The sequence below is a fragment of the Bubalus bubalis genome, chromosome 23, assembly GCF_019923935.1.
Source record: "Bubalus bubalis isolate 160015118507 breed Murrah chromosome 23, NDDB_SH_1, whole genome shotgun sequence".
Classification (NCBI taxonomy): domain Eukaryota; kingdom Metazoa; phylum Chordata; class Mammalia; order Artiodactyla; family Bovidae; genus Bubalus; species Bubalus bubalis.
Genome location: NC_059179.1, coordinates 15,936,829 through 15,961,176, shown reverse-complemented (window position 1 = coordinate 15,961,176; position 24,348 = coordinate 15,936,829). Strand labels below are relative to the sequence as shown.

General features: G+C 42.0%; 1 protein-coding gene across 4 annotated transcripts in view; it reads right to left on the bottom strand.

Moving 5' to 3' along the window:
* PLCE1 (phospholipase C epsilon 1) overlaps window positions 1–24,348 on the bottom strand; it is a 368,784-nt gene that overhangs the window by 24,971 nt on the left and 319,465 nt on the right. For 3 of the 4 annotated variants that reach the window (XM_044935312.2, XM_044935311.2, XM_006053593.4), the window contains exons 20-25: window positions 17,740–17,869; window positions 13,999–14,120; window positions 12,980–13,097; window positions 7,833–7,964; window positions 6,431–6,721; window positions 415–578 (exon numbers count right to left, since the gene is read on the bottom strand). In XM_044935312.2, the coding sequence (XP_044791247.2) occupies window positions 415–578; window positions 6,431–6,721; window positions 7,833–7,964; window positions 12,980–13,097; window positions 13,999–14,120; window positions 17,740–17,869 (957 nt within the window). The remainder of the gene's footprint in view (window positions 1–414; window positions 579–6,430; window positions 6,722–7,832; window positions 7,965–12,979; window positions 13,098–13,998; window positions 14,121–17,739; window positions 17,870–24,348) is intronic. The other variant, XM_044935313.2, reaches the window with a different exon arrangement.

The following is a 24,348-nucleotide window of genomic DNA, read 5'->3' as shown; positions in this document are numbered from 1 at the left end:
TGTTTAATTGATTTGTATGTTGATGCCTGTTTTACTTTTTATAAGAGCCTATTAGAGTTTAAGATTAGAGGTCCTTGCACTAACAAGGACCTCAGCTTTTATGGGGTGCACCGAGAGTTATGATTCTGAGGGCCCTGGAAGACAGAATTACCATCCCAGTATAGAGGTGGAAGCAGGGGAGGGGGGTCATCACTCTACCTTCTGGGCTCTGGCAAGTATAGTACCTGGCGACTGTGTATCTAAACCTCAGCTGCTGCCTCCTGAGAAGTAAAGAAATTCTTTTGGGAACTAAATCTGCACCAACAAAATTGTGACATGAGAGTTTTGCCATGCCTTGAAGTCAAAAGCAGTTCATATTTAGTAGGACTTAAACACCTTCTTATATTCTCTTGGGACCACAGGGGCCAGACTTACAGTTAAAGAATAGATGGCAGGCTCCATGTTGTCCAGGTCTCTTTCCAAGGGGGAGAACTTCTGATACATGGAACAGTTCTTGTCCCACAGAACTGGGGGTTTCAGAACATAACCGCAACCACCATTGGCCTCAAACATGGCGGCATTTAAATGTAAAGAGAGATCTGTAAAATAGCATCACTTGTTATTTGGTCGCTTAAGTGTCATCTTACAAACAGACTTTACCGATTTGCTCTAAACTTAAACAGGAAGAAGAGAGAACTGTCCATTCACTCCATAGATTGAGTGCCTACTATGTGTCAGCTCAGGTTGGGCAGCAGAGATACAGTGGGGACCAAGACACAAGATACCCACAGTCTTCGTGGAGCTCACTGTCTATGGGATATGCCTCATTTCCTGCTCCAACCCAGGAGCGGTTCAGAAAAACTCCTGCCACTTACAACTCCTTTTGCAAATTAAAATCTGCAACATCCTTTCAAAAACTAATCTTTGAAATACTTCATTTTATACTGAATTTTAGAAAGGCATAATGGCATTTTCTTATCCCCAAACACCAAACCATGCAGACAATCGTACGACTAATTCTTGCCTTTTCAAACGTTAAGATAAAAATCTTAAGAATCCAAGAAAGACCAGAAAAAGAGCCAAAGAAACATATCTTTTCCTTGAAATCTCAATTTCAACTCATAAATTACAGTATTTGTACCTCTATTTTTAAATTGTAGTTAAGTATGAAAAAACAATTATTATCACATGTGATTCACATTATGTCCACAATCCCCTCAATAATACACTCTGGGAACCCTCACAACAGCTTCCAGTCTTCTGTGGCCAGATTTTATTTGGCAGAGTTGTCTGATGAATGGTTGGATCCCTGCAAGGTTTGGGGCTCGTACACACCCAAATGCTCACATCTGATGGCACAAGTTTGTAGAAAAGCTGCATTCCAAGTGAGCAAGAAGTTTATGATACATTTGTCAGATACACCTGACAAATGTCCCCTCTGACAGATTCCTTCCATGTGCAGAATGAACTCTGCTACCTGGACCAACATCAAGGAAAAGTGTGGCAAGTAAGCCTGCAGAGTGATGAGAAGTTGGCCTCTATCCTTGTCTTGTGAGTAAAAAAATTTCCCCGTAAGTGGGGTTGGCCGGGATTATTTGCAGGCATTTCTGGGGTCAGATATCTTACACACACATCAAAGCTCCTTGAGCCTCTGTCTCCCTTATCAATAAAATTAGTGCACAGGATGCTACCAGCCCCAGTGTGCGTGATTCACTGGGGACAACTGTCTTGCCTGCAACAGGAGAAAACTCTCTTCCCAGACTACCCTGTGACAGAGGAGCACAGATGTGGGTGAGGATGGGTCAAATGATCAAGCCCCATTCTAAGAACTTGTGTGTGCTAGTGCCTCCCAATAACCCATGAGGTGGACTCTTCTTATTTCTCATTTTTATAGATGAAGAAACTGAGGCATGAAAAGTGAAAAAGTCCAAGGCATCTAGCTAGTAAGAAGTGAATGATAAGGTTCGAACCCAGGCAGCCTGATTCACAGTTCCCTAATCTTAAGAACTGGGCCATATAATGTGCATCTCGCAAGGGTGTCATAAAGATAAGCAAGATCATGTGCAAAAATCCCTACCCCAGCCTTTGGCACATAGAAGGTGCTCAATAAACAGTAGGTATTGAATCATGATTACGCTGTCCACACTCAATTAGGTTTGAAGTCTGATTTCATTGGCACTGTGTCTATCTTTGTAGCTCTGCAAAACTTCAAAGCTCTTTTTTCTAACTAAAATCTCATTTGGTGATTTGGTATGTAAAACAGATCCACGTGGAGCTGCTCAGTTAGAATAAAGATGGGGCTTAAATCTAGCCCTCCTACTGTCCCCTAGGGTGGTCCCCAAACTTTAACTAGGGCTATGGTTTTAAAACCTCTGCTTTAACCAAGAATGAACATGCACAGATGTATGTAACTCCATCAACCCTCTTAGTCAATGCATGGGATGGCACATTAAGCATATCCTTTACCTTTGTGTCCTTCTAGTCATTAAAAACCCTGTGTGAAGTTGACACATTCTCATAACCATTACGCTATATTTGGGGGATGGAAAAGTCATCAGAAAGTGTGTGATGATCATTCAGGAAAGCACAATAAATATTAATAGAAGTTTTTCTTTTGACTTGGGGCTGCATTTCTACATACTTGTAGGTCCTGGAATATGAGGGAAGAATCATCCTGATCCAAATGGAAAGAACTTTGAGGGGCTGTTGCCTATAATAACCAGGGTCTGCATATCAGTTTCAGGTCAGTTTCCAAACTTAGGAGTTGGTTTTGTTGAGTGTAGACCTGGGATACTCCTGGTTTCAGATCACTACAGACCTTCTTGGAGTTGATGGAGCCATTAGAAATCTTGGGAAGAAGTGACCCTAAGTCCATGGACATGCCTTTGGAGCACCAGGGTCCCCTAAAATTCAGGAAGCTTTAGGTAAACGACCCGTGGAACAAATTTGGATTATTACAAGGGGTCTGGGGAAGGGGTTATTTGTTATTTGGTTGGGATATTTCATGGAAAATCAAGCATTCCCTAACCCAGGAATTTTTTTTTTTCCAAAAATTAAAAAGTAGTGATTCCAATGTTGACTCTTACCTGTCTGTTTGGACTTGAAATTCACCTGGCAATACCTAGAAGGGATCTGGACCAAAAATCAAGAATGATAGGTTCTGCTGAGGCTCATAAAGACAGTGTTAGCTCAGCACAACATGCATTTATTGAGCACCTACTGTGTGCAAGGGATTGAACTAGGCTCTACCCCCAGTGTGCAAGAATGAAGACCATTTTTACAGATGAACTGAAACTGCGTATAGTGTGAGCTTCGTCCAGCGTGGAAGAGGCTTCATCATTAGTGGCTGCATTGAATCAAGAGAGGATCTATGGCAGCACTCCCTCCTGGGTTGGAAGATGACAGAGAGAAACTTGAGGATCAATCACATGACACAACCACCTGCATCCCCTGAGTAAGACAGCTGGAACACGCACCCCAGCTTGATTTGGGAAAGAGGCTGAGCCTCCAGGGATGAGTGGAGGCCAAGCTGCAGCCTCTGTGCATGCTTCCAGACCGCAGGAAGCCTGAGGAGGGCCCCATTCCCATGTCCCCTTCAGCTGTGGCTCCCTCTGCCATCAGTGGAGCCAGTGTGTCTGCACCAGCCTCAGCACTTCAGGAGGAAGGACACGTCCCAAACCAAGTGCATTTCCATTTCCTTGAGAAAACCGTTTAGCTAGTTATTTCAGTTCACTTAAAATATTTCCGTATCATCTCAACCAAGGGCGCCAGTGGACACAAGGCTACAGACAGGGCCAGAGATATAAACCCACAAGCCACTTGGGACAGACTGAAAAGAAATTTTTACAGCTTTGAAAATATTTCACTATTATTTCCACTTGCGAGTCCAAATCGTACTGTTTTCATAACTTATCAAAAATACTTAATGAGAGCTAATGTTTGTGGAATGCTGTCTGCACTCCAGGCACTATGCTAAGTATGGTATTTCACCTGCATTATCTTATTCAATTTCAACTGAAAGGAGCAAATATAACAAGGGCAAGAAAATATGACTGATGTCTCTAACCAGGGTTGGCCACAAATGGGCTCTGGTGGCACCAGTGCCAGGTGGCTGGCTGATCCCAGAGCTAGAGCTGTGGTCTGACCTTGGCTGCAGACAGGGTTACGCCATGGTGGATGGGTCAGCACGGCTGGTTAGGATCTGATTCAGTGCACGTGAGAGGAAGGCGCAGGCTGCTTGACTGTCCAAAGGGAAGAATCTGATTTTTGCAAGAGCTTCGAGGAAACGTTCCTCATCTGCTCTTTCTTCATCTGCTGTAGCTCCCCACCTCCCCCCACATCTAAGTGGAACCAGAGCGCTTAATCCTCTAAGCTCTGAGAGTCCTTGAATTTTTAAGTCATTCTGTGACCCTAAGTAACTTAATTGCTCTTTGTCTTGGTTTGCTTATCTGAGAAATAGGGATTATAAAGGTTCCTACTTCTTAGGGTTGTTTCAGAGATTAAATGAGATAACAAGGGTCAAGAATGAGCACAGGCTGCTGCTGTTCAGTCTCTCCCTTTGTGGCCTCATGGACTGTAGTCCACCAGGTGCCTTGGTCTAGGCAAGAATACTGGAGTGGGTTGCCATTCCCTTCTCCAGGGTATCTTCCCAACGCAGGGATCAAATCTGGGTCTCCCACATTGCAGGCAGGTTCTTTACCACCTGAGCTACCAAGGAAACCCAGTGCAGAGGGAGCAGCACGCAATTAAAGGTGGCTTGTACTCTGGAGTTTTCAGCCTCACCCGTTATCCCCAGTGAGCATCTCATGGACAGAAAAATACAAACACTGCTTTCTCTGTCCATATAATTCACAGACTGTTTCCTTTGCATTAGCTGCTCACTGAGCACTGACCATTCATCTCCATTTCAATCTCAAAGGGATGAGAAGAGCTAAAATAGTATTAACTTCCAAAGTGTTTGGAAAGACCCTACTTTTTAACTGCAAGAAGAAGAAATGAGCAAGACAGTTGCTGCTGCTGCTAAGTTGCTTCAGTAGTGTCCGACTCTGTGCGACCCCATAGACAGCAGCCCACCAGGCTCCGCCATCCCTGGGATTCTCCAGGCAAGAACACTGGAGTGGGTTGCCATTTCCTTCTCCAATGCATGAAAGTGAAAGGTGAAAGTGAAGTCGCTCAGTCGTGTCCGACTCTTTGCGACCCCATGGACTGCAGCCTACCAGGGTCCTCCAACCATGGGATTTTCCAGGCAAGAGTACTGGAGTGGGTGGCCACTGCCTTCTCCAAGACAGTTACTAATGAGTGTTAAGAAATCTCTACCCCAACAGGTCTTTAAAAACAAATTGGACACAGCTCTATTGATAGCAGTCCTATTTTTAAAAAGTGCTTTAACAACCTGGATGTCCATCTGCAGATGGGTGGATAAGGAAGTTGTGATACATATACACAATGGAATATTATTTAATGTTAATTAAAAAGGAATCCATTTGAGTCAGTTCTAATGAGGTGGATGATTTTGGAGCCTATTATACAGAGTGAAGTAAGTCAGAAAGAGAAAGACAAATACTGCATATTAATGCATATATATGGAATTTAGAAAGATGGTACCGACTATCCTACCTGCAGGGCATCAAAGGAGACACAGACGTAAAGATCAGACTTTTGGACGCAGTGGGAGAAGGAGAGGGAATGCTTTGAGAGAATAGCATTGGAACATGTACTTTACCATATATAAAACAGATGACCAGTGCAAATTTGATGCATGAAGCAGGGCACCCTGGAGGGATGGGGTGGGGAGGGAGGTGGGAGGGGGATTCAGGATGGTGGGGGACACATGTATACCTGTGGCCGATTTATGCTGATTCACGGCAAAAACCATCACAGTATTGTAATTATCCTCCAATTACGGCAGAGGCTTTTGCATGAAGCTTTCCTAGTGGCTCAGATGGTAAAAGCGTCTGTTTACAATCGAGAGACCCAGGTTCCATCCCTGGCTCGGGAAGATCCCCTGGAGAAGGAAATGGCAACCCACGCCAGTATTCTTGCCTGGAAAATCCCATGGACGGAGGAGCCTGGTAGGCTATAGTCCATGGGGTCACAAAGAGTCGGACGTGACTGAACGACTTCACTTTGTTTCTTTCTTTCCAACTAAAATAAATAAATTAACAAATAATAATAATAATAAAAATAAATTAAAAGTGCTTTAAAAATGGAGCAGGAACAAGAGACTATTCAGGACTCCTTGAGGGTTTTTTTCCCCCTATCGCCTTAACTCTGAAAAGTCAAGAGTAAAATTCAGTGTCTAATTCTCTTCTCTTTTCTGTCTTCTGTATTTTTACCCTCACATAGGCCCTAGTTGGGACCCTTGCCCCCTTGAAAACATGTTTTTTGTTGAGATGTAAGATGCAAAGGAGCAAGGGGAGAGGCACTCCTCTGGGAGAAGCAAGCTCATTACCATCTGTCTGGTAGTTGAGTGCCACGAGCTGTATCCCATGGAGCCAGAACAGGAGGGGGTTGGGGTTGGAGGAGTCGATGCGGGTGGCAGCCGGGTACGTCCGCAGCAGCTGGCAGGCGCAGTGCTGGATCAGTTTCTGAGAATACCTGCGACACAGACGTTTGGCGGCGTTTTCATTCAGTGAGGAGATATGGTAGCATTTGGGAGTTCTAATGATAGCGCTGAGGGACGTGGTTGGGTTGACGGAGAAAGCAGAGTCCTCCCAGGCCTGTCGCATTCCTTCACAGGAACCTAAACCCCCCCAGAGATCAGCCTCAGATTAGTGCCGAACACTTGAGATATTTCAGAAAGAGAAACCTGAACAACATCGCAGGCTACACTCACAGCACATGACACACCGGCGTGCACCTCGAGTGTTACCTGGGAGTTAGTCCACCACCTTGAGACTAAACGACAGCTGTTAAGGGTGTGCCTTTCTACCTGCTAGGTGGAATGCTACCCATTCACCAGTCAATAAATAATAAAGCCAGCTAGATCTTCCCCCCAGAAGGGATAGCTATAGAGTTTGAAAATAAGTGTAACGCCAATTTAAACTAAAAGCCCTAAAGTTCTTTGCCTCAGTACCTCATCTGTCCTGTGGATATATTTGCACAGATATAAAACAATATATATACAAGGTATTCACTCTAGCAGTATTTTCTTTACAGTACACACACACACACACACAGCAACAAAAATCCAGGAAGCAACCCAGAAGTTCTACCAGTGAGAAATGGTTAAATAAATGACAATATATCCACACAACAGAATACCATAGGGACATTAAAGAGGATAAGGTAGATTATACGTACAGAAAGCTATGCAGAAAGCTATGGTGCGTATAAAAGTCATACATGTTCAGTTATATCCCATTTGGATTATCTTAAAAAGAATCTTATTTTTCTTGAACTAAACACAATAAACTTAATAGCAGTTACCTCTGGGGAGTAGAACTGGGACGTTGCGAGCGGAAAGAAACTTTAATAATATTCTATAGTTTGAGTTTTTTAACTATGAGAATTTATGATTTTGACAATAAAAAGTAATTAAACATAAACTGGATATATCTTCTGGAATTATAAGGGGGAAGACTGCAGTTCCAAGAACCATGAGAAGGTTCCAAGGTGGCTCCAATTTTTACTTTTGAGGCAAACACTCTTAGAACATCTTCAGTGAAAGACTATTTTTTAGGAAGTTAAGAGAATAATTTTGTAATTAAAAAAATATTTACACCACACTTATATAATATGAATAATCATGAATATAAAAGAAGATTAAAAATTTCCAGGGAAGTGCTTAGTGAAATCTCAGAATCCTCCAGCATGCAAAATCAGGCAAAGATATTGTCAGAAGGTGACTTTACTTTTTCCAGATGTTTTGTTAAATGGTGCTGTCTCCCCGGGGCTCATTCTGCCCGGATTGTTGCCAAAAATGGACTTCCTGCTTTTCCTTTCTTTTCCTCTGCTAGAGCCAGATGCATTTAGAGTTGACAGGCCTGTTCCCATAAAATGAAAATAAATAAGCCAAAAACTACAAGCAAGGGAACTCAACATTTTCCATCCCTGCTAATGTTTATTTTGAAGTCCTACTACTCCCTTCTAACTCAGTACAGAAGATTTCTAGCATTTTTAGCACGATTAATAATAGCATTGCAAGTAACGACAGTGAAGTTTTTATCTCTGTAGGCAAATGGGACAAGACCTACAGGATTATTACAAGATGACCACAAAATCACACCCATACCTATTTGGTTATGCAACAGAAAGATTTTGAAAAACTGCAAGAAAAAAAATCTTTTAGAGTCTAAAAGATTAGACTCCAGAACCTAATTAGCACAGTTTGGAGAGATGAAAGGATGGCCAAAGGCCTGAGCTGTCATATAATTGTGTGCTAAGTCACTTCAGTCCTGTTCGACTCTCTGCAACCCCATGGACTTTAGCCTGCCAGGAACAAGAATCCCTGTCCATGGGATTCTTCAGACATATCCTCCTCCAGGGGATCTTCCCAACCCAGGGATAGAACCCACAGTCCCTAAAGTCTCCTGCCCATTCGCAGGCAGGTTCTTTACCACTAGCACCACCTGGGAAGCCCGTATCGTAACTGCCCAGGATAATTCCTGCCCACAGGAACCTTGATTTAACGTCTACCTTCTTGGTTCCTCAGCTGCCTTATCTGCAAAATGATAGGAACTCTTTCATGGGGTTAATCTGAGGATTAAATGGGAAACCGATTATGCTGATAACTATGTTTCAGGGCTTCTCTTCCTCACTCCTGGTCCAGCCACTCTTTGGATCCTTCCTGTCTGGCCAGTGCTAGGGCACAGCAGGAACTTCACAGGTATCTGCTGAATGAGGAAACAAATTCACGCCAAGCAAACCTGGCTCCTGGGCAGGATGTAAAGGCAACAGTGAAACCAGAGTTGCCTTCAAACTGGTCCCGCTCTCTACAATTGCACCATTAGCAAGTAATTCCTTTACCTGAAGCAGCATTCAGGAAGGCCACTTTAAGATGAAAATAAACCTTCGAAGAATATCATGTGAGAAGACAGGATTAAGTAGTGCTTAATAAGAGTGTGGCCTTCCCAGGTGGCTAGGTGGTAAAAGATTCTGTCTGCCAATGCAGGAGACCCAGGAGAAGCGGGTTCGATACCTGGATTGGGAAGATCCCCTGGAGGAGGAAATGGCAAACCACTCCAATATTCCTGCCTGGGAAATCCCATGGACAGAGGAGTCTGGTGGGCTACAGTCCATAGGGCTGCAGAAAGTCGGACACAACTGAGCTCAATGAGAGTGTAGACTCTGGAATTTAAGCCCTGTTCCCTGTGGAGTGACCTCACACAAATTACTTAACCTCTCTCACCACTTATTCCTCATCTCTAAGAGAGTCCTGGTTAGGATTACATGAGATAATGTATATCTGCATACTTAGTAGGGTCTCTTGTTCAGAGAAAATGTTCAGTGCATAGTAGCTATGGGGCTTGTACATGTTTTCTTTCCTCTGAAGTATCTGAAACTGCAAAGATGCACAAACTTGAACTAGTGAATTCTTATGCTTTATCTTAAAACTTTTTTGTGAATTTTGCCCTCTACACAATGATGTAACAATGGATTTTCTCCCGAGTAAAACCGATGAAGAGTCGGAATGAGGGGCTGCATTCATTCTGGGGTTTTTGCACACATCCTGGCACATGTTGACATCCCCCAAGGGTACACGGGCCCCCTCTGAGGAGCCTGGGTGTTCTCTGGGGTGGGGTGAGCAAGCAAGAAAACAAAGGCTGAGTGATCAAGAAAAGGGAAGGAATCTGGAGAGGCCCAGAGAAGTTATCAAAAGAGCAACAAAGACCCTTAATCTGCCCAGTTGGTCCGTTCACCAGTGACAACGACAACAACCATTTCCAGAGAGCCAATTATTTTCTAGGTAGCGTGCTATTCACACTGTGTACCTTATTGCTAATTTATACAACAACCTTGCAAGTTAGAACTGTTTATACAACAACCTTGCAAGTTATGCCTCTTTCACCAGTAGGGAACCTAAAGTGCAGAGAAGTTATACAACTGTCCCGGCCAAGGTCACTGAGGAGCGGAGCCCTGCAGTGAAGCAGGTCCCTGATCTGGGGAAGACGCACCCATGGTCTTCACAGTGCCTCCCTGCTCTGAAGAACTTTTTGCATGGTGGCTCCTTGGGAAGGGACTTGGGATGGTGAAAGGTGAGGTGCATTGAAACTGATGATGTAGCAAAGTTAAATCAACAGTAGAGCAGAATGAACACTTGTAAAAATTATTATATTCATATAAATTTTTAAGTTGTGTCTCAAAGAAATGGACACTGTAGGGTATTTTCCTCCTGAATTATCCAAACAAATCATAATGACAATAAATATTTAGAAGCTATTATGACAATGATTCTGGCAATGCAATTCAGTCATTATGAGAAAGGAAATAAATTTGGGGGAAAAAATGTGAGAAACTTCAACTACTTAAAAAAAAGGTGAAAAAAGGGGGGGATTAGAATATAGTATACTTATAAAGGATGTGTGCTATTTAAACACTTTTAAAAAACAGCACACTTGGAATTTTAAAAACAAGTCAAACAACCCCATGCTTTGCCTGTGCCTCAAGTCAGAAACTGTACCAAATGACCTTTGACCCTTCCACGATCCTCTATCAGCAGAGAAATGTAATCTCTCATGGTGACTTCAAATATCTCTGGGAACTTGTGCTCTTTGTTTACTCAGCTCTTGAGAGGAAAAGACAAAGTCAGAGGAACATTTTGGGTGCAGTGGCAGCTGAATTTATAAAGAACAAGAGATGCAGTGAGTATGATTCTTGGATAGAGTGGTCTTCACATCTGTTCCTGTGATGAGGGACATGCAGGCCATGAGGCTCATTGACAGTGAAAGAATTTTATCCCATGATAAGAACAATTTCACTAACTGCAGATACGGTCATACGGTACTCAGGAGCTAGAAAGTCAGGATCTGTGAAACTAACCCTACATGGCCAGGTTCTTTCGTTTCTTTGAGATCTGTTGTTGCTGTTGTTTAGTCTCTAATTCATGTCCAACTCTTTTGCGACCCCATGAATATGTAGCCCGCCAGGCTCCTCTGTCCATGGGATTTCCCAGGCAAGATTACTGAAGTGGGTTGCCACTGTTGGCTACTTATTCACTCTTATCCTCCTCAACAGAATTTGCTAGCAGATAGGCAGTAGCGGCTGCCAAAAGTTTAAAAACAGTTTACGAGAGAAAATCTAAAATTGAGAAAGTCCTATGATTTTTTTCCTCTTCTGGTGTGTGAAGAGACCACTGGTTATCTAATTTTTTAATAGCCTAAGACCTCTGTCCCATTTGCAAGGCAGAGTATGAGAACTGGGGCTTAAGATAAAGCCTCTGGAAGCAGGATCTGCATCCAGACCACCTTTAAAAAAATAAGGGTTGGGGTTTTAACTTCCCTTTCTAGGTCAAGTTCATCCAAGCTGCTTACTAACATTTACATGGGTGCCCCAGTGCCAGCTGCTTTCCTGTCCTCAGAAATCTTGTACAAGGGAATCTTTCTTCTTAATAAGAGGAGATGAATTTTTCTGACTTCCAGATATTTATGGATTTCCTGTTTGCCCTCTGCCTCCTGCTGCTCCATTTGGATGAGCTCACTGACAGCACTCCCTAACAAGACATGAGGGTAGCTCTGGGGTTAAGAGCAGGACTTTGGAGGCAGATGAGCTTCAGAATCAGAATTCTATCCTTTATTAACTGAAATACACATTTTGGGGGGCAATGGTTTATCAGCTTAAGTTCACTTGTACTTCTAAAAATGACCAATGGGGGAAAGCTCCACTGAAACTTTGTCCTTGATCTTTGCAGTTTGGATGGAGACTCACTACTTAGCTCAGGGATGGGCACATGACATAAGCCCCAGACCAGGAGTCCCCAATCCCCGGGACATAGACTAGCAGCGGTTAGTAACTTGTTAGGAACAGGGCCCCATAGCAGGAGGTGAGTGGCAGGTGAGTGAGCGAGCAAAGCTTCATCCATATTTACAGCCCTTTCCCATTCCAACTCCTATCAGGTCAGCAGCGGTATAATAAATGTAATGCTCTTGAATCATCATGAAGCCTTCCTCTCTGCCCTCCTCTCCCACCCCTTCCCCCCTGCCATCTATGGAAAAACTGTCTTCCAGGAAACCAGCTCCTGTTGCCAAAAAAGATTGGGGACCACTGCCCTAGACTGTCAGAGCATTCCATGTCCTTGATCACAGTGACTGGTTCAGGGATGGGCAAGATCGAGTGAAAAACAACGAAACTGCTGCTGAAAGTTCTGAAAGAGACTCCTACTGAAGCTGAATCTAGAAGGCTGCGGTGCTGGCCTGCCGCAGCTGCCTTGCCACCGTGAAGGAAAAAGGGCCAACACAGTGGTGACCCAGTGAGAGTCAACGGGGTGACCCTATGGGGAGAGAGGAGAGCCCTGGATCAAGATGTATATGAAACTTGTTTATCTCTTCAGTTTTCAACACACAACTCAATACATTTCTTCTTTGCTTATGCCAATTTCTGCCACTTTCAAAGAAAAGAGTCTTAACTGATACGCTCTGAAAACTTGGACCAATTATTTCATCTCTCTCAGATTGTTTTATGTAAAAATGGGGATAAATCTGCCTACTCACAGAATTATTATGAAGTCTTTTAAGATGATGTATGTAAAATACTTAATACAAATCCTGGTACTTAAAATTAAGTGCTTAATAAATTTTAGCTATTAGTTGTTATGAATATTATGATTATTATTAACTATTATGAAGAGAAATGATATGGTCTGAAAAATGATAATATTATGGTATTATCCACATCAGCACCAAAGCAAATAATAATAATAATAAATATTTAGAAGGTACTGTAACAGTGATTTCTGCAACACAGTTTAGTTATTTTGAGGCCATTTGCAACACCTGATTAAATAGCATATTTGTTGTATCTTTTGGTATCTTTAAATGCTATAAATGATACTGTCTACTCTTACCTGGGAATTTTACTGCTTGGCAATAGATGACAAGGTCAGAAAGCTCTGGTGCAATCTGTCTGCTTTCCTTTTTATTCTGAGGAAGATAAAATTCTTCTCCCAGTTCCATGTCATAAACCTATCAAGGGAACAATGATACTGGTTTACGGGGAAGGTACAGATCAGATCACTTACCTCTGAATCCCCAAAGCTCTTTGTTCCTCTCTTTTGTCATCAGTGTGTTTCACTTCCTCTATCTTATCCACATACACATTCTAACACCTTCCCTAGAGAAAAGCTTTCTGAGAGCGATGGCTGAGTCTAACATTCTTCATCTTCCCCGAGGGCACATGGTTCTGGGTCTTAAATGTAGAACATTCAATACATATTTGTTGAACAAATGGATGATGGAGTATGTATCTTCTGTGGCTCAAATTTTTGGCGTATTTTGTTATTTTGTTCTCCAACAATGTCACTGCAATTATGGATTTGCTCAGAGTCTAACACTGTGAGGCACTTGAGGACTGGGTCCAGGTATCTCATTTATTTTTCCATTCTTAGTGTCCTCCCTGTGCTAACACTTCCCAATCAGCCCTGTTCATCTTCTTGGTCATCCCAAACAACTTTAAAACTTCCGGCAATTCACTAAAGATACCAGGTTGTCCTCCTGCTCTGAATGCCCTGTTTTCATCTGCTTCTCAACTTCATCTGCCAGATGATCTGATAACAATGTGTAATCACTGCTCTTTGTAATCATTTCCAAGCACGGTTGACATGTTTAGTTCCATTGCTAAGTCACCTCCTGTGCTACCTTAGTGCCTACCACATGCTACACCTCTAGTAGGTACTGGCTGGGTGAATAAATGACTAATTTTCCATAAATGACAGAAGTGGGCCCATATCATCACTGTCTGGGCTTTGGCATTCAAGGGAAAGTGAGGGGCGAGGTGAAGGGAAGGGATAGGGAGGGAGTGAAATCCTACCTGAAACTGACAAGAATACCATGTCCAAATGCAATCAAAGAGAAACCATGCACTCACCTTTCCTTTGTTGCAAGCAGAGTTATCTGCTTTCTTTATCCTCTTGGGGATTTCTTCATTATACTCAAACTGAAGTTTGTCATTACATGATTTATTTTCAGGTCTGTCTTCTAGAATGTTGTCTGAAAATGAATTGGCAGGCTTTAGTGAATAAGAACTGAATGCTTCACTTAAGGTTGTGTCTATACATCACTCCAAGAATATCCAGGTACTTGTGCTTATCTGTAAGACTGAGGTGCTGACTACATGTTACCAAAATAATGGCTTAAATTTTTAAATTTTGTTAAATGATGTATTCATTTTTGATTGAATGGACTAACCTACCAGAGTTTTGGTACCATATAGACATAATCTAAATGAGAAAACTCATTTTCATACAGACAATTAGAACTGTGCACAGATTATGGAAGATACCCTGTCAAGAAGCTCTCAGCACACAAGTTTGGGAAAAGTTGAGTGGTTGAATCACTTCTTGATGGTACAGACATGATTTACTCACTCTCACTTAAAAATGAAGCTATTAGTTTCTTTTACCTCTAGAAATGTCAAAACCAGAGGGGAAAAAGGCATTGTTATTTGCCATGCAATTTTCACAAATATATTTAATTGGGAAGTAAAGTTTTCATAATTGTCTATCAATTTATGAAGGGAAACTCTTAAGGTGAGGAATCAAGATAGATTTAAACATTTCCAAAGTATGACAGATAATCTTATACTTTGCTCTTGCTTTGGAATTTCTATTCAAAATGACTTTAAAGGTTTTAGGAAAATAAACATGATTATGTTCTTTTAAAACGACACACAAGAAAGCTCATTTCTCACCCACAATTTACTATCTCATCAGACCACAAATGCTTAGACCAAAATATCCTTATACCAAATCAGGGCCATGCAGGCTGCCAAGAAATAAATGAGATCAATCAGTTAATGACATTTTTATTCTTATAAGTGTCACATGCGAATCGGACCTAAACAATAGGCAACAGAATGCTGACATTCATGCAGTTAAAATGCCAGGTTCAAATGGCTTTACCTTCCTGACTGTTAGGAGCGGGAGAAGCAGTAAGGACATCTGCTACAGAAAAACAGAATCAGAAAGAGGATAACAGTAAGAAAATTAAGGCAAAAAGCCAGATAAATTAAATTAAGGTATGAAGTAAAGCATAAATAACAACAGCTTAAATTACAAGAAAAATGAAATAAGAACTCTTCCACTGATTTCATAATTTGACTATTAAGGGATGCAAAGCCTAGCAATAAAGGAAGTGCAAACATTGTTAACATTAATCATGCTGCCACATTCACACTACATGTTTTCAGTTACTGATGGTCCTAACAGTCTGCAAAACACTTCATGTCGAATGGATAGAAATTGATTAATTTGTTAGAATCATGCAATCATGAATATCACAACTTCATATATATGTTGTATATGTCTATATAAAGTTGTAAATTCAAATCTATAGTGCATGTTCAACGCTAGTTAAGATGTACAGCAAGGTTGGGGAAAAATTAATTGATGTTGCTTTAATAAAATTTAATTGAATAAATATTCATTAAGAACTTACTGGCCAAAAGGCAGAGTAGTACTTCCTGAAATAAATAAGCCTCATTTGCAACTTCCTTTAGATTTTCTGTAAGTAATTTTCAGATAGTTCCCAGGAACTATCACAGTTTTATAGCCAAAAAAAGGCTTTAGCGAAATTCGCTCATCTTAGATATGTGAAAACTGAGGGCCAGAGCCGTCACAGAGATAAACCGGGCTACCTAGGCGAGTTTTCAGCCTGACTTGCTTTCAATGGACTCAGAAAAGTGAAAGTGAAGGTGTTAGCCACTCAGTTGTGTCTGACTCTTTGTGACGCTATAGACCATAGCCTGCCAGGCTCCTAAGTCCATGGAATTCTCCAGGCAAGAATACTGGAGTGGGTTACCATTCTCTTCTCCAGGGGATCTTCCCACAGCTTTTGAGGAATAGGATATAAGAAATTATCTTGACTCCTTCCTGTTATCACCCTTTTTCAGTTTCCCAGTTTAGAGAATATGCCCCTTGTGTTAACTGACAGGATTTCAGGTCAGTTTTTAGTTGATGGTATGACACAGTCAGGGCTTCCCAGGTAGCTCAGCTGGTAAAGAATCTGCCTGCAACGCAGGAGACCCCAGTTCAACTCCTGGCTCAAGAAGTTCCCCTAGAGAAGGGAAAGGCTACCCACTCCAGTATTCTCAGGCTTCACTGGTGGTTCAGACAGTAAAGAATCCACCCAAAGACCTGGGTTCGATCCCTGGGTTGGGAAGATCCCCTGGAGGAGGGCATAGTAACCCACTCTAGTATTCTTGCCTGGAGAATCACCATGGACAGAGGAGCCTGGCTGGCTACAGTTCTTGGGATCAGAAAGAGCCCGACATGACTGAGTGACTGAACGCATGAAGCAATCAACTACTACTAAGGACAATTATTAAATGGACAGAGACAGAAACAGATTAGACTGTAGCTGCTGACCATGATGGAGGCTCATGGAAATATGACTAGACAATCATGCTGCATGAGAAGCGGATATTTGGAGGAGGCTTGGCTGTCGTTTTTTAAGATTTTTTTGATGTAGGGCATTTTCAAAGTCTTTAGTAAATTTGATACAGCACTGCCTCCGTTCCATGTCTTGGCTTTTTGGCCTTGACGCATGTGGGATCCCAGCTTCCTGACCAGGGATGGAACCTGCATGCCCTGCAATGAAGACAAAGTTCCAGCTACTGGACTTCCATGGACGTCCCTTGGCTGCAGTCTTAATGCAAGTGGTAAATGGTTGCTGGTCTGGGTATATCTACACATTAACAAAACAATGAGAAGTAATATAGTCTACATTTAAATGTTTAAGTAAACAGGAACTTTGGCATTTTTTTTCATGACTACATATTTGTCTTTCAGATGTTGCCAAAATTAAAACAATCTATCATCAGCAGTAGTACCCGAGGAAGCATTTTATAATCTCTAGCAGAGATATGAATTTAGTCCAGATGAAACACACCTGAAACCTAATTCTTCTGTAAGAAGCCCCCTTCACCTGTAAAACAGGGGTAGGTGATATCATTCCTGTGACTTTTTCGTAGTGCACCATTAGTCTTCACCCGTGTTGTTTTATCTTTTTGGTGGGGCCAGAAGGAAATGTCTGGTTGGCTTAGTAATGTGAGAACCAGGGTAGGGGGGCGGGTGCAGAACGGGAATGATGTTTCATTTTTTTCCATGCTCTTAAAGCAAGAGTGAAAGCAATGGAGAGAAGCATGGGAACTCGATGCTGCCCCCTGCAGGTGATTCAGGAGATAGAAAAGATTTAACCACAGTCTACAAAAGTCCTATGGACGGAGGAGCCTGATAGACTACAGTCCATGGGGTCGCAAAGAGTCGGACACAACTGAAGACTTCACTTTCTTTCTAAGAATGTGGTCTCTCTGCGGCAATTCTACCTCATTCTCTAGAAACCAATTTAGGAGCAACTCCTGTGCTGCTTTCCACATCCTCTTCTTTCCTTTCGTAATGGCTCTGGTGGCTGACAAGAATCCCTTTCCTTGCTTGGTCCTCCTTGCTAAGTGACAGGATTCCAGAAACTCTTAGGTAATATTACAACAATCTGTATTGTTTGTCTATGGACTGCCAGACTTATTTTGGAAAAAAAAAAGACACCAAAAAACCCAGTAGAAAAACCATCCAAGTGTGCTTCCTTGAGTACAGCATCGTGTTGGCTCTCTTACCATCAGAGAGGGATTCATAATCATAATCATATTCATCCTCTTCATCTTCCTCTTCCTCATTATTAGCAGGTGGGGAGCTGGCATTGCTACCATTATAAGCCTGAGCTTGCATGGATGCTAGCTGATGAGCCTGTAAGATATGAATAATTAAAGACTGCAGATACCCAGCTACTAAACTTTCATTAATGGTTTTCAAAAGGACTACCCAATGCTTACATAGTCCTAAAAAGTGGCTTAACCTATTTTGATTATCTGGGGGGAAAAAAAACCCAAAACTCTACATTAACTTAAAATGCAACATCAATTCTTAGGCAAATGTTAACATCTTTGCAGGAGGAATCCAGGAACTTTTAGAAAACTATCACAAGGAATTGGAATCCAGGTCCCCTAGGACTACTTCCCTCCTTCCCAGGGGAAACCTGGGTGCTTCAGAGAACCATCAGTCCTGAATGATGAGGAAGCAAGTCAGCCCACCCATTTTGAAAAAGAAAATCTCTGCTAAAAAACTGCTCCCCGCTTCTTAAAATACTATCTAAAGGTCTTTGACATTGAGAGAAACGTTAGGATTCCTATGGATGGGAAAAAAGAATAGTTGATTTAAATAAAATTCCTTGAACAATATAGTTTTTTCAACAAATAAAGTTTTATCAACGTTTCAGAAAAGTTTTTATCTGAACCATCAGTCAGATTAACAAAATAGGCTTAGAAGCTTCTGGAAACTTGATGTGTGCTATCAGGAAGGTCATGTGCCTCTACATTTGAGTAGAATTACTGTGAGGGAATAACGCAGGACATAAGAATAAATATAAATCTGGGAGCCTAGCATAAGGAAATAGTCCAAAATACAGACAAAGTTACTTGCGTGAATTAAAAACAGGAAACAGTCTAAAAGTTCAACAATAGAGGAACCAAAAGTGAAAGTAGAGAGTGAAAAAGTTGGCTTGAAGCTCAACATTCAGAAAATGAAGATCATGGCATCCGGTCCCATCACTTCATGGGAAATGGATGGGGAAACGGTGGAAACAGTGTCAGACTTTATTTTTGGGGGCTCCAAAATCACTGCGGATGGTGATTGCAGCCATGAAATTAAAAGATGCTTACTCCTTGGAAGGAAAGTTATGACCAACCTAGATAGCATATTCAAAAGCAGAGACATTACTTTGCCAACAAAGGTCCGTCTAGTCAAGGCTATGGTTTTCCTGTGGTCATGTATGGATGTGAGAGTTGGACTGTGAAGAAGGCTGAGTGCCGAAGAATTGATGCTTTTGAACTGTGGTGTTGGAGAAGACTCTTGGGAGTCCCTTGGACTGCAAGGAGATCCAATCAGTCTATTCTGAAGGAGATCAGCCCTGGGATTTCTTTGGAAGGAATGATGCTAAAGCTGAAACTGCAGTACTTTGGCCACCTCATTCGAAGAGTTGACTCATTGGAAAAGACTCTGATGCTGAGACGGATTCGGGGCAGGAGGAGAAGGGGACCACAGAGGATGAGATGGCTGGATGGCATCACTGACTTGATGGACGTGAGTCTGAGTGAACTCCAGGAGTTGGTGATGGACAGGGAGGCCTGGCGTGCTGTGATTCACAGGGTCTCGAAGAGTCGGACATGACTGAGCAACTGAACTGAACTGACTGAATACCTTTATGTCTCTATATAATGATTATAATTATATAAAATGTCATGCATAAAAGGCTAGATTTTAAATGTTAATACAGCAGGCACAGATCCCTTGGGCAATCTGGTGAGATAAGATCCCTTCTCAGAATATTTTAAATGCATAGAATAAAATATATAAGATTACAAAGGAAAAAAGGAATGTTGACTATAGTTATCAAATGTTAAAAAGACAAATCAGTGCTATAGGAATATATGCTTCTTTATTAACACAGTGAAAAATATATAATGGTAGGTCATGTAATGCTTGTGAAATAGTGATGAGCATAAATAATTCTTGGAGATAATGGCAGCAACTCTGATATAACATGAAAAACCTGTGATTTCTATTGCTGACAAAGACATACTTTGTCAAGTTTATTCTAGTGTGTTTCTTATATTTATAATCAGAGGAAAGGCTAAATTTTAGCTACAGGTTAGTGAAAATTAAGATGTAATTTTTGTTTTTTTCAGGAATTCTCTGGAGGCCCAAGTGATTAGGACTCTGTGCTTCCACTGCAAGGAGCATGGGTTCAATCCCTGGTTGGGGAACTATTAATAGGATCCTGCAAGCTGCGTGGTGTGGCCAAAAAAGAAAAAAACGAATTTTTCACCTAACTTCATGGGCCTCCTGAATTCTATCCATAGATACTGTTAAGGTTGAGAATCCCTGTGATACAGGTTGTGTTTGGCTTCGGAATTAAGTGTATTTTACAATAATTCTTCCTTAAGCTTCCTGAAATGTGATTATATTGTATTTATAATAAAATATATACATAAGGAAGATAGGATTTAGGCTATGTCAATATACAGATAAATCTTTTACAATGCAGTCCACTCCAGATAACTGAACATGGCCAAAGCTCAAAATTTTTATGGAACACTTACAGCTGTTATATTAAAAAATGACCATTACAGTAACCACACAACACAATGGACGTTTAAAAACAACATCTTACAGAAACTAAAACACATTCCTACTACAGAGTTTCTCAGAGCCTTCATTAAATATGCTGAAGGGCATCACGGTTCTTCAAAGATCTCCAGTGCAGCATTTCCCACGCTTATTTAACTGGGAATCTTTTTTTTTTTCCAGAGTGTCTCATAGGATTAGCGTTCTTTCAAACTTTGGGAAATATGCTCCAGGCACAAGTAAGCCACAGAAGCAAGTCTATCTGTCCTGGATAAGCAAATAGCCTCCAAACAGTAAACATGCAGGGTGGAGCCAAGTATCATGACTGGCAATGCCAAGAGCTGGGAAGCGCCCCTCCCCCAACCCCTGGCAGAAAGTTGGGAGAACCAGGAAGGGAGAGCTGCCATTCAAAGTTTTGCCACCAGGTATCAGAAAGCGGAGTGTCAAGGTCCCATCAACTTGCAGGTACTTCCCCCAGTGCAGGAAGTATGGGATGGGTGGGCCAATGACAGTCAAGAGCTGACTTCCTTATTTTTTGCAATATCCTACTTATTTTAGGACAGAAGAACAGGATCTCAGCCCTTGATAACAGCAATTCAGATATAGGTCAGAGGGTCAGAGGTAGGGATCAGGTGAAGACTCTGGCTCAGACGGGCCCAGGCAGGAGCCATGTCTCACTAGCTTGGTTCCTCCAGCCCCCAGCACAGCACCTGGCACTGAGAGTGAACTGTCTGAGTCTAGCAGGTTGGAGTTCAGGCCAAGGGTTCAGAAATCTGGCTGTGAGTCAGTCTATCCTTGCTGAGGGTGAGTTCTTTGAATAGAAAGGACTCAGATGCTCTAAGTTAGGGATGGTTCTGAGCACACTGGAGCTCTAAGCATGCATCACTCAGCCCCATGTGAACTCAGATCACCAGGTCTGGACCCACAGCCTGTCAGGCCTCGACAATATGACTGTCAACATGTTAATCATTCAGTCGTGTCCAGCTCTTTGCAACCCCATGGACGGTAGCTTGCCAGGCTCCTCTGTCCATGGAATTCTCCAGGCAAGAATACTGGAATGGGTAGCTATTCCCTTCTCCAGGGCATCTTCCCAACCCAGGGACTGAACCTGGGTCTCCTGCATTGCAGGCAGGTTCTTTTCCATCTGAGCCACCAGGGAACTCCCTGGAAAATCACAGGGATCTGGAACTATGCTTAAAACACTGATAATGGGATTACATTGTCCTATTTTTTTCCAAAAGGAGGAAGAAGTAAGTTGTGGAAGTCAAATGGTAGGAAATGTCAAGGTGATACCTGACAAAGTCTCAGAATGGATTATTTGGTTGTGAGAACACAGAAAATAAAAAGGCGACTAGAAAGACGTAGAACAAGTTTACTAAGAACGAATCTCCCATACAGTAACCTGTTTAGACCTTTTGGGTAAGGTAACTCACTTTGTGGGAAATAACAGATTAGCAGCATTTTCCAACTTTCAGGATGGTAAAAATTATTTTTAAGTAAACAGACTACCAGGACTTCCTTATGGCAATTCTGATTTAGTTAGGCAGATTTGGGACCCAAGACTCTGTCTTTGAAAGTGCCCCAGTGATGCTTGCTTTCTTTATTTGACTGTGTTGGGTCTTAGCTGCAGCATGCAGCATCTTTACTTGTGGCATATGGGATCTAGTTCCCTTACCTGAGATCGAACTACTCAATCCTCCTGCATTGGGAGTGCAGAGTCTTAGCAACTAGACCACCAGGGAAGTCCCTGCCCCAGTGGTTCTTAGCAGTGTATCCTGACTTCTGGACTGCCTTTGGCAAGGTCTTTCCTAAAGACCTGAATCAGAATCCTGCCTCTGCCACTACGATCTGGGAGGCTTGGAGAAAGTCCCATAGATGGCTAGACCTCAATTTCTATTCTATAAAGAAAGAAGTTGAACCAGATTCTGCAGAAATGTGGGTTTCAGAGAACAGAGAACCAGATAGGAGGGATAATCACCTAAACTCCAGGGAGGTCCTGCAAGAAGGGCCACAGGGCTCTCCACTGGGCCATCTGGCTCAAGGGCAGTCTGGGTGAAGGCACAGTTTGGAAAACTGCTAATAAATACATTGGATGACTAATGTTAAAACCCACAGGGAACCTTATATGCTGTAATAACGTACTCAAACCAAGAAGAGCAAATTTAATAGTGATAAATGTGAGGCTCCTGCTATGCGGAAGGCTAACATTAATTGTAAACCTGGAAATATAGGGAGACTAGACATAAGTTTAGTCCTATGAAAACAACTGAACTGTTCATTTTCCACAAACTCAACATGGGCCTGATAGGTGTTAAAGAATTTAAATAGTGAGAACAGTCTGAGGTTGTATTAACTGAAGTATAAAGTTCAGATTAAGAGATGTGATGCTTACACTGCTCATGAGTTGACAGACCCTGAGCACGGACTTAGTTCTGGAAATCATGTTTTAAGATGGACAAATTCAAGCATATCCACAAATGTAAGAATATCAAAATAGTCTTAATGGAAGAGTCATATCCTGCGAGGCACTGTTGACACAATAGGAACGTTTAGCTTGGAGAAGAGAAAAGCTGGTGAGAAGTCACATGCTGGCTTTCAGGATGTGCAATTAGTCTGTGCAGCTGCAGAGGAAAGTTGTGCCAAAGAGTAGGAGGAACAGGAAGGAAGATTCGGGCTCCACATACAGAAGACTTTTGCAACTACACAATCTATTCATTAGTGGAATGGACACTGTATAAGTCACTGCAAATGTGCGAAGAACAGGAAAGGCAGCAGCTACAAGAACATCCAACTACGTCTTGAAGACCATAGAGCAGAGGGCAGCTGCATCTGCTTGGCACTGAGATGTGGGCAGTAGTTTCTGGATAAAGAAAGCAGAGTGCAGGAACAGTGCTGCCAAAGAAAAAGTGCCTTTTATGTTGGGGAGTCAGTTTCTGCTGCAGCATTTGAGGAGGGCCAGGCATAAGCATACACATTTTAGTCAAACGGCTTCAAAATAAAGCCCATCTGCATAGGTCTCATGGCTTCTGGAAGCCAAGTAAATGCAGCAGCTTTGGGGAGTGCAGATCTGGACAAAGGCAGACCTAGTAGAGGTCTCAAACTGGTGGCACTTAGCGCTGACTTCTCCTCCAGACCAGACTTGTTTGGCTGGTGCAGTGTTTTAAGAATTTTTAATTAGGTTTGCTCATTCATGAAGCCATGTGCACTCCCTTGCCCTCCTCACCACTTCCCAATCCAGCTGGCTCTTATGTTTATATTTCCTGGTTGGCCCCTGAAGGTGGCTGCTTTTGCAACTCTTGGCCCAGAGCTGTGCACGATGGTCAAATTGGGCAATGTGTACCTCCAGAGCACATGAAGACTTCTAGGAACACGCAGGTTTGGATCTTTAAAAGAAACCAATCTCCAGACTCAAGATTTTTCAACATGTTTGGGCACTCTTTTAAAAACAGGCCTGCCTGAGAACACGTTTGTGGTTGGCTAATTTTCCCTTCCCACTTACTCTTCATGATTGTTCTTCTCACTTTACAAAAAACAAGCAGAACTCCCACTGATCAAGCAACAATCTTGCAGTGATACAGGCGATGAGGTGAAAAACCATTCCAGGCAGTAAAAAGAACATTTGAGGATGCAGAGCTCCTGAGAGAGTCTTAAGAAATGAGAAGGGGGCGTCTTATTTCATCCAGGCAGTAAACACATTCAAAGTTTTATGTCTTGTCCATCATCTATCTGTATCTATCTATCTATCATCTATCTATCTAACTATCTTTCCCTTCTTCCCTTCCTTTCCTCTGTCTGTCTATCCATCTACCTTGGAATTAAAATTCAGAAGTGAGATATGCATCAGAGGGATGATAATATAATGTTTATGTGAATAAAAAAATAAAGCCAGACCTTTTTGGATCAAATGTAAGTCTGACTGGGCTGATTTATTTGACAAGTATGGTTTTTGTATGTTACATTTGTATATAATTTATGTTGTCTATTATATATTTATACAAAATAAATACCGTTCTCCTGTTGGGGGCTGAGGTTTATGCAGCAAC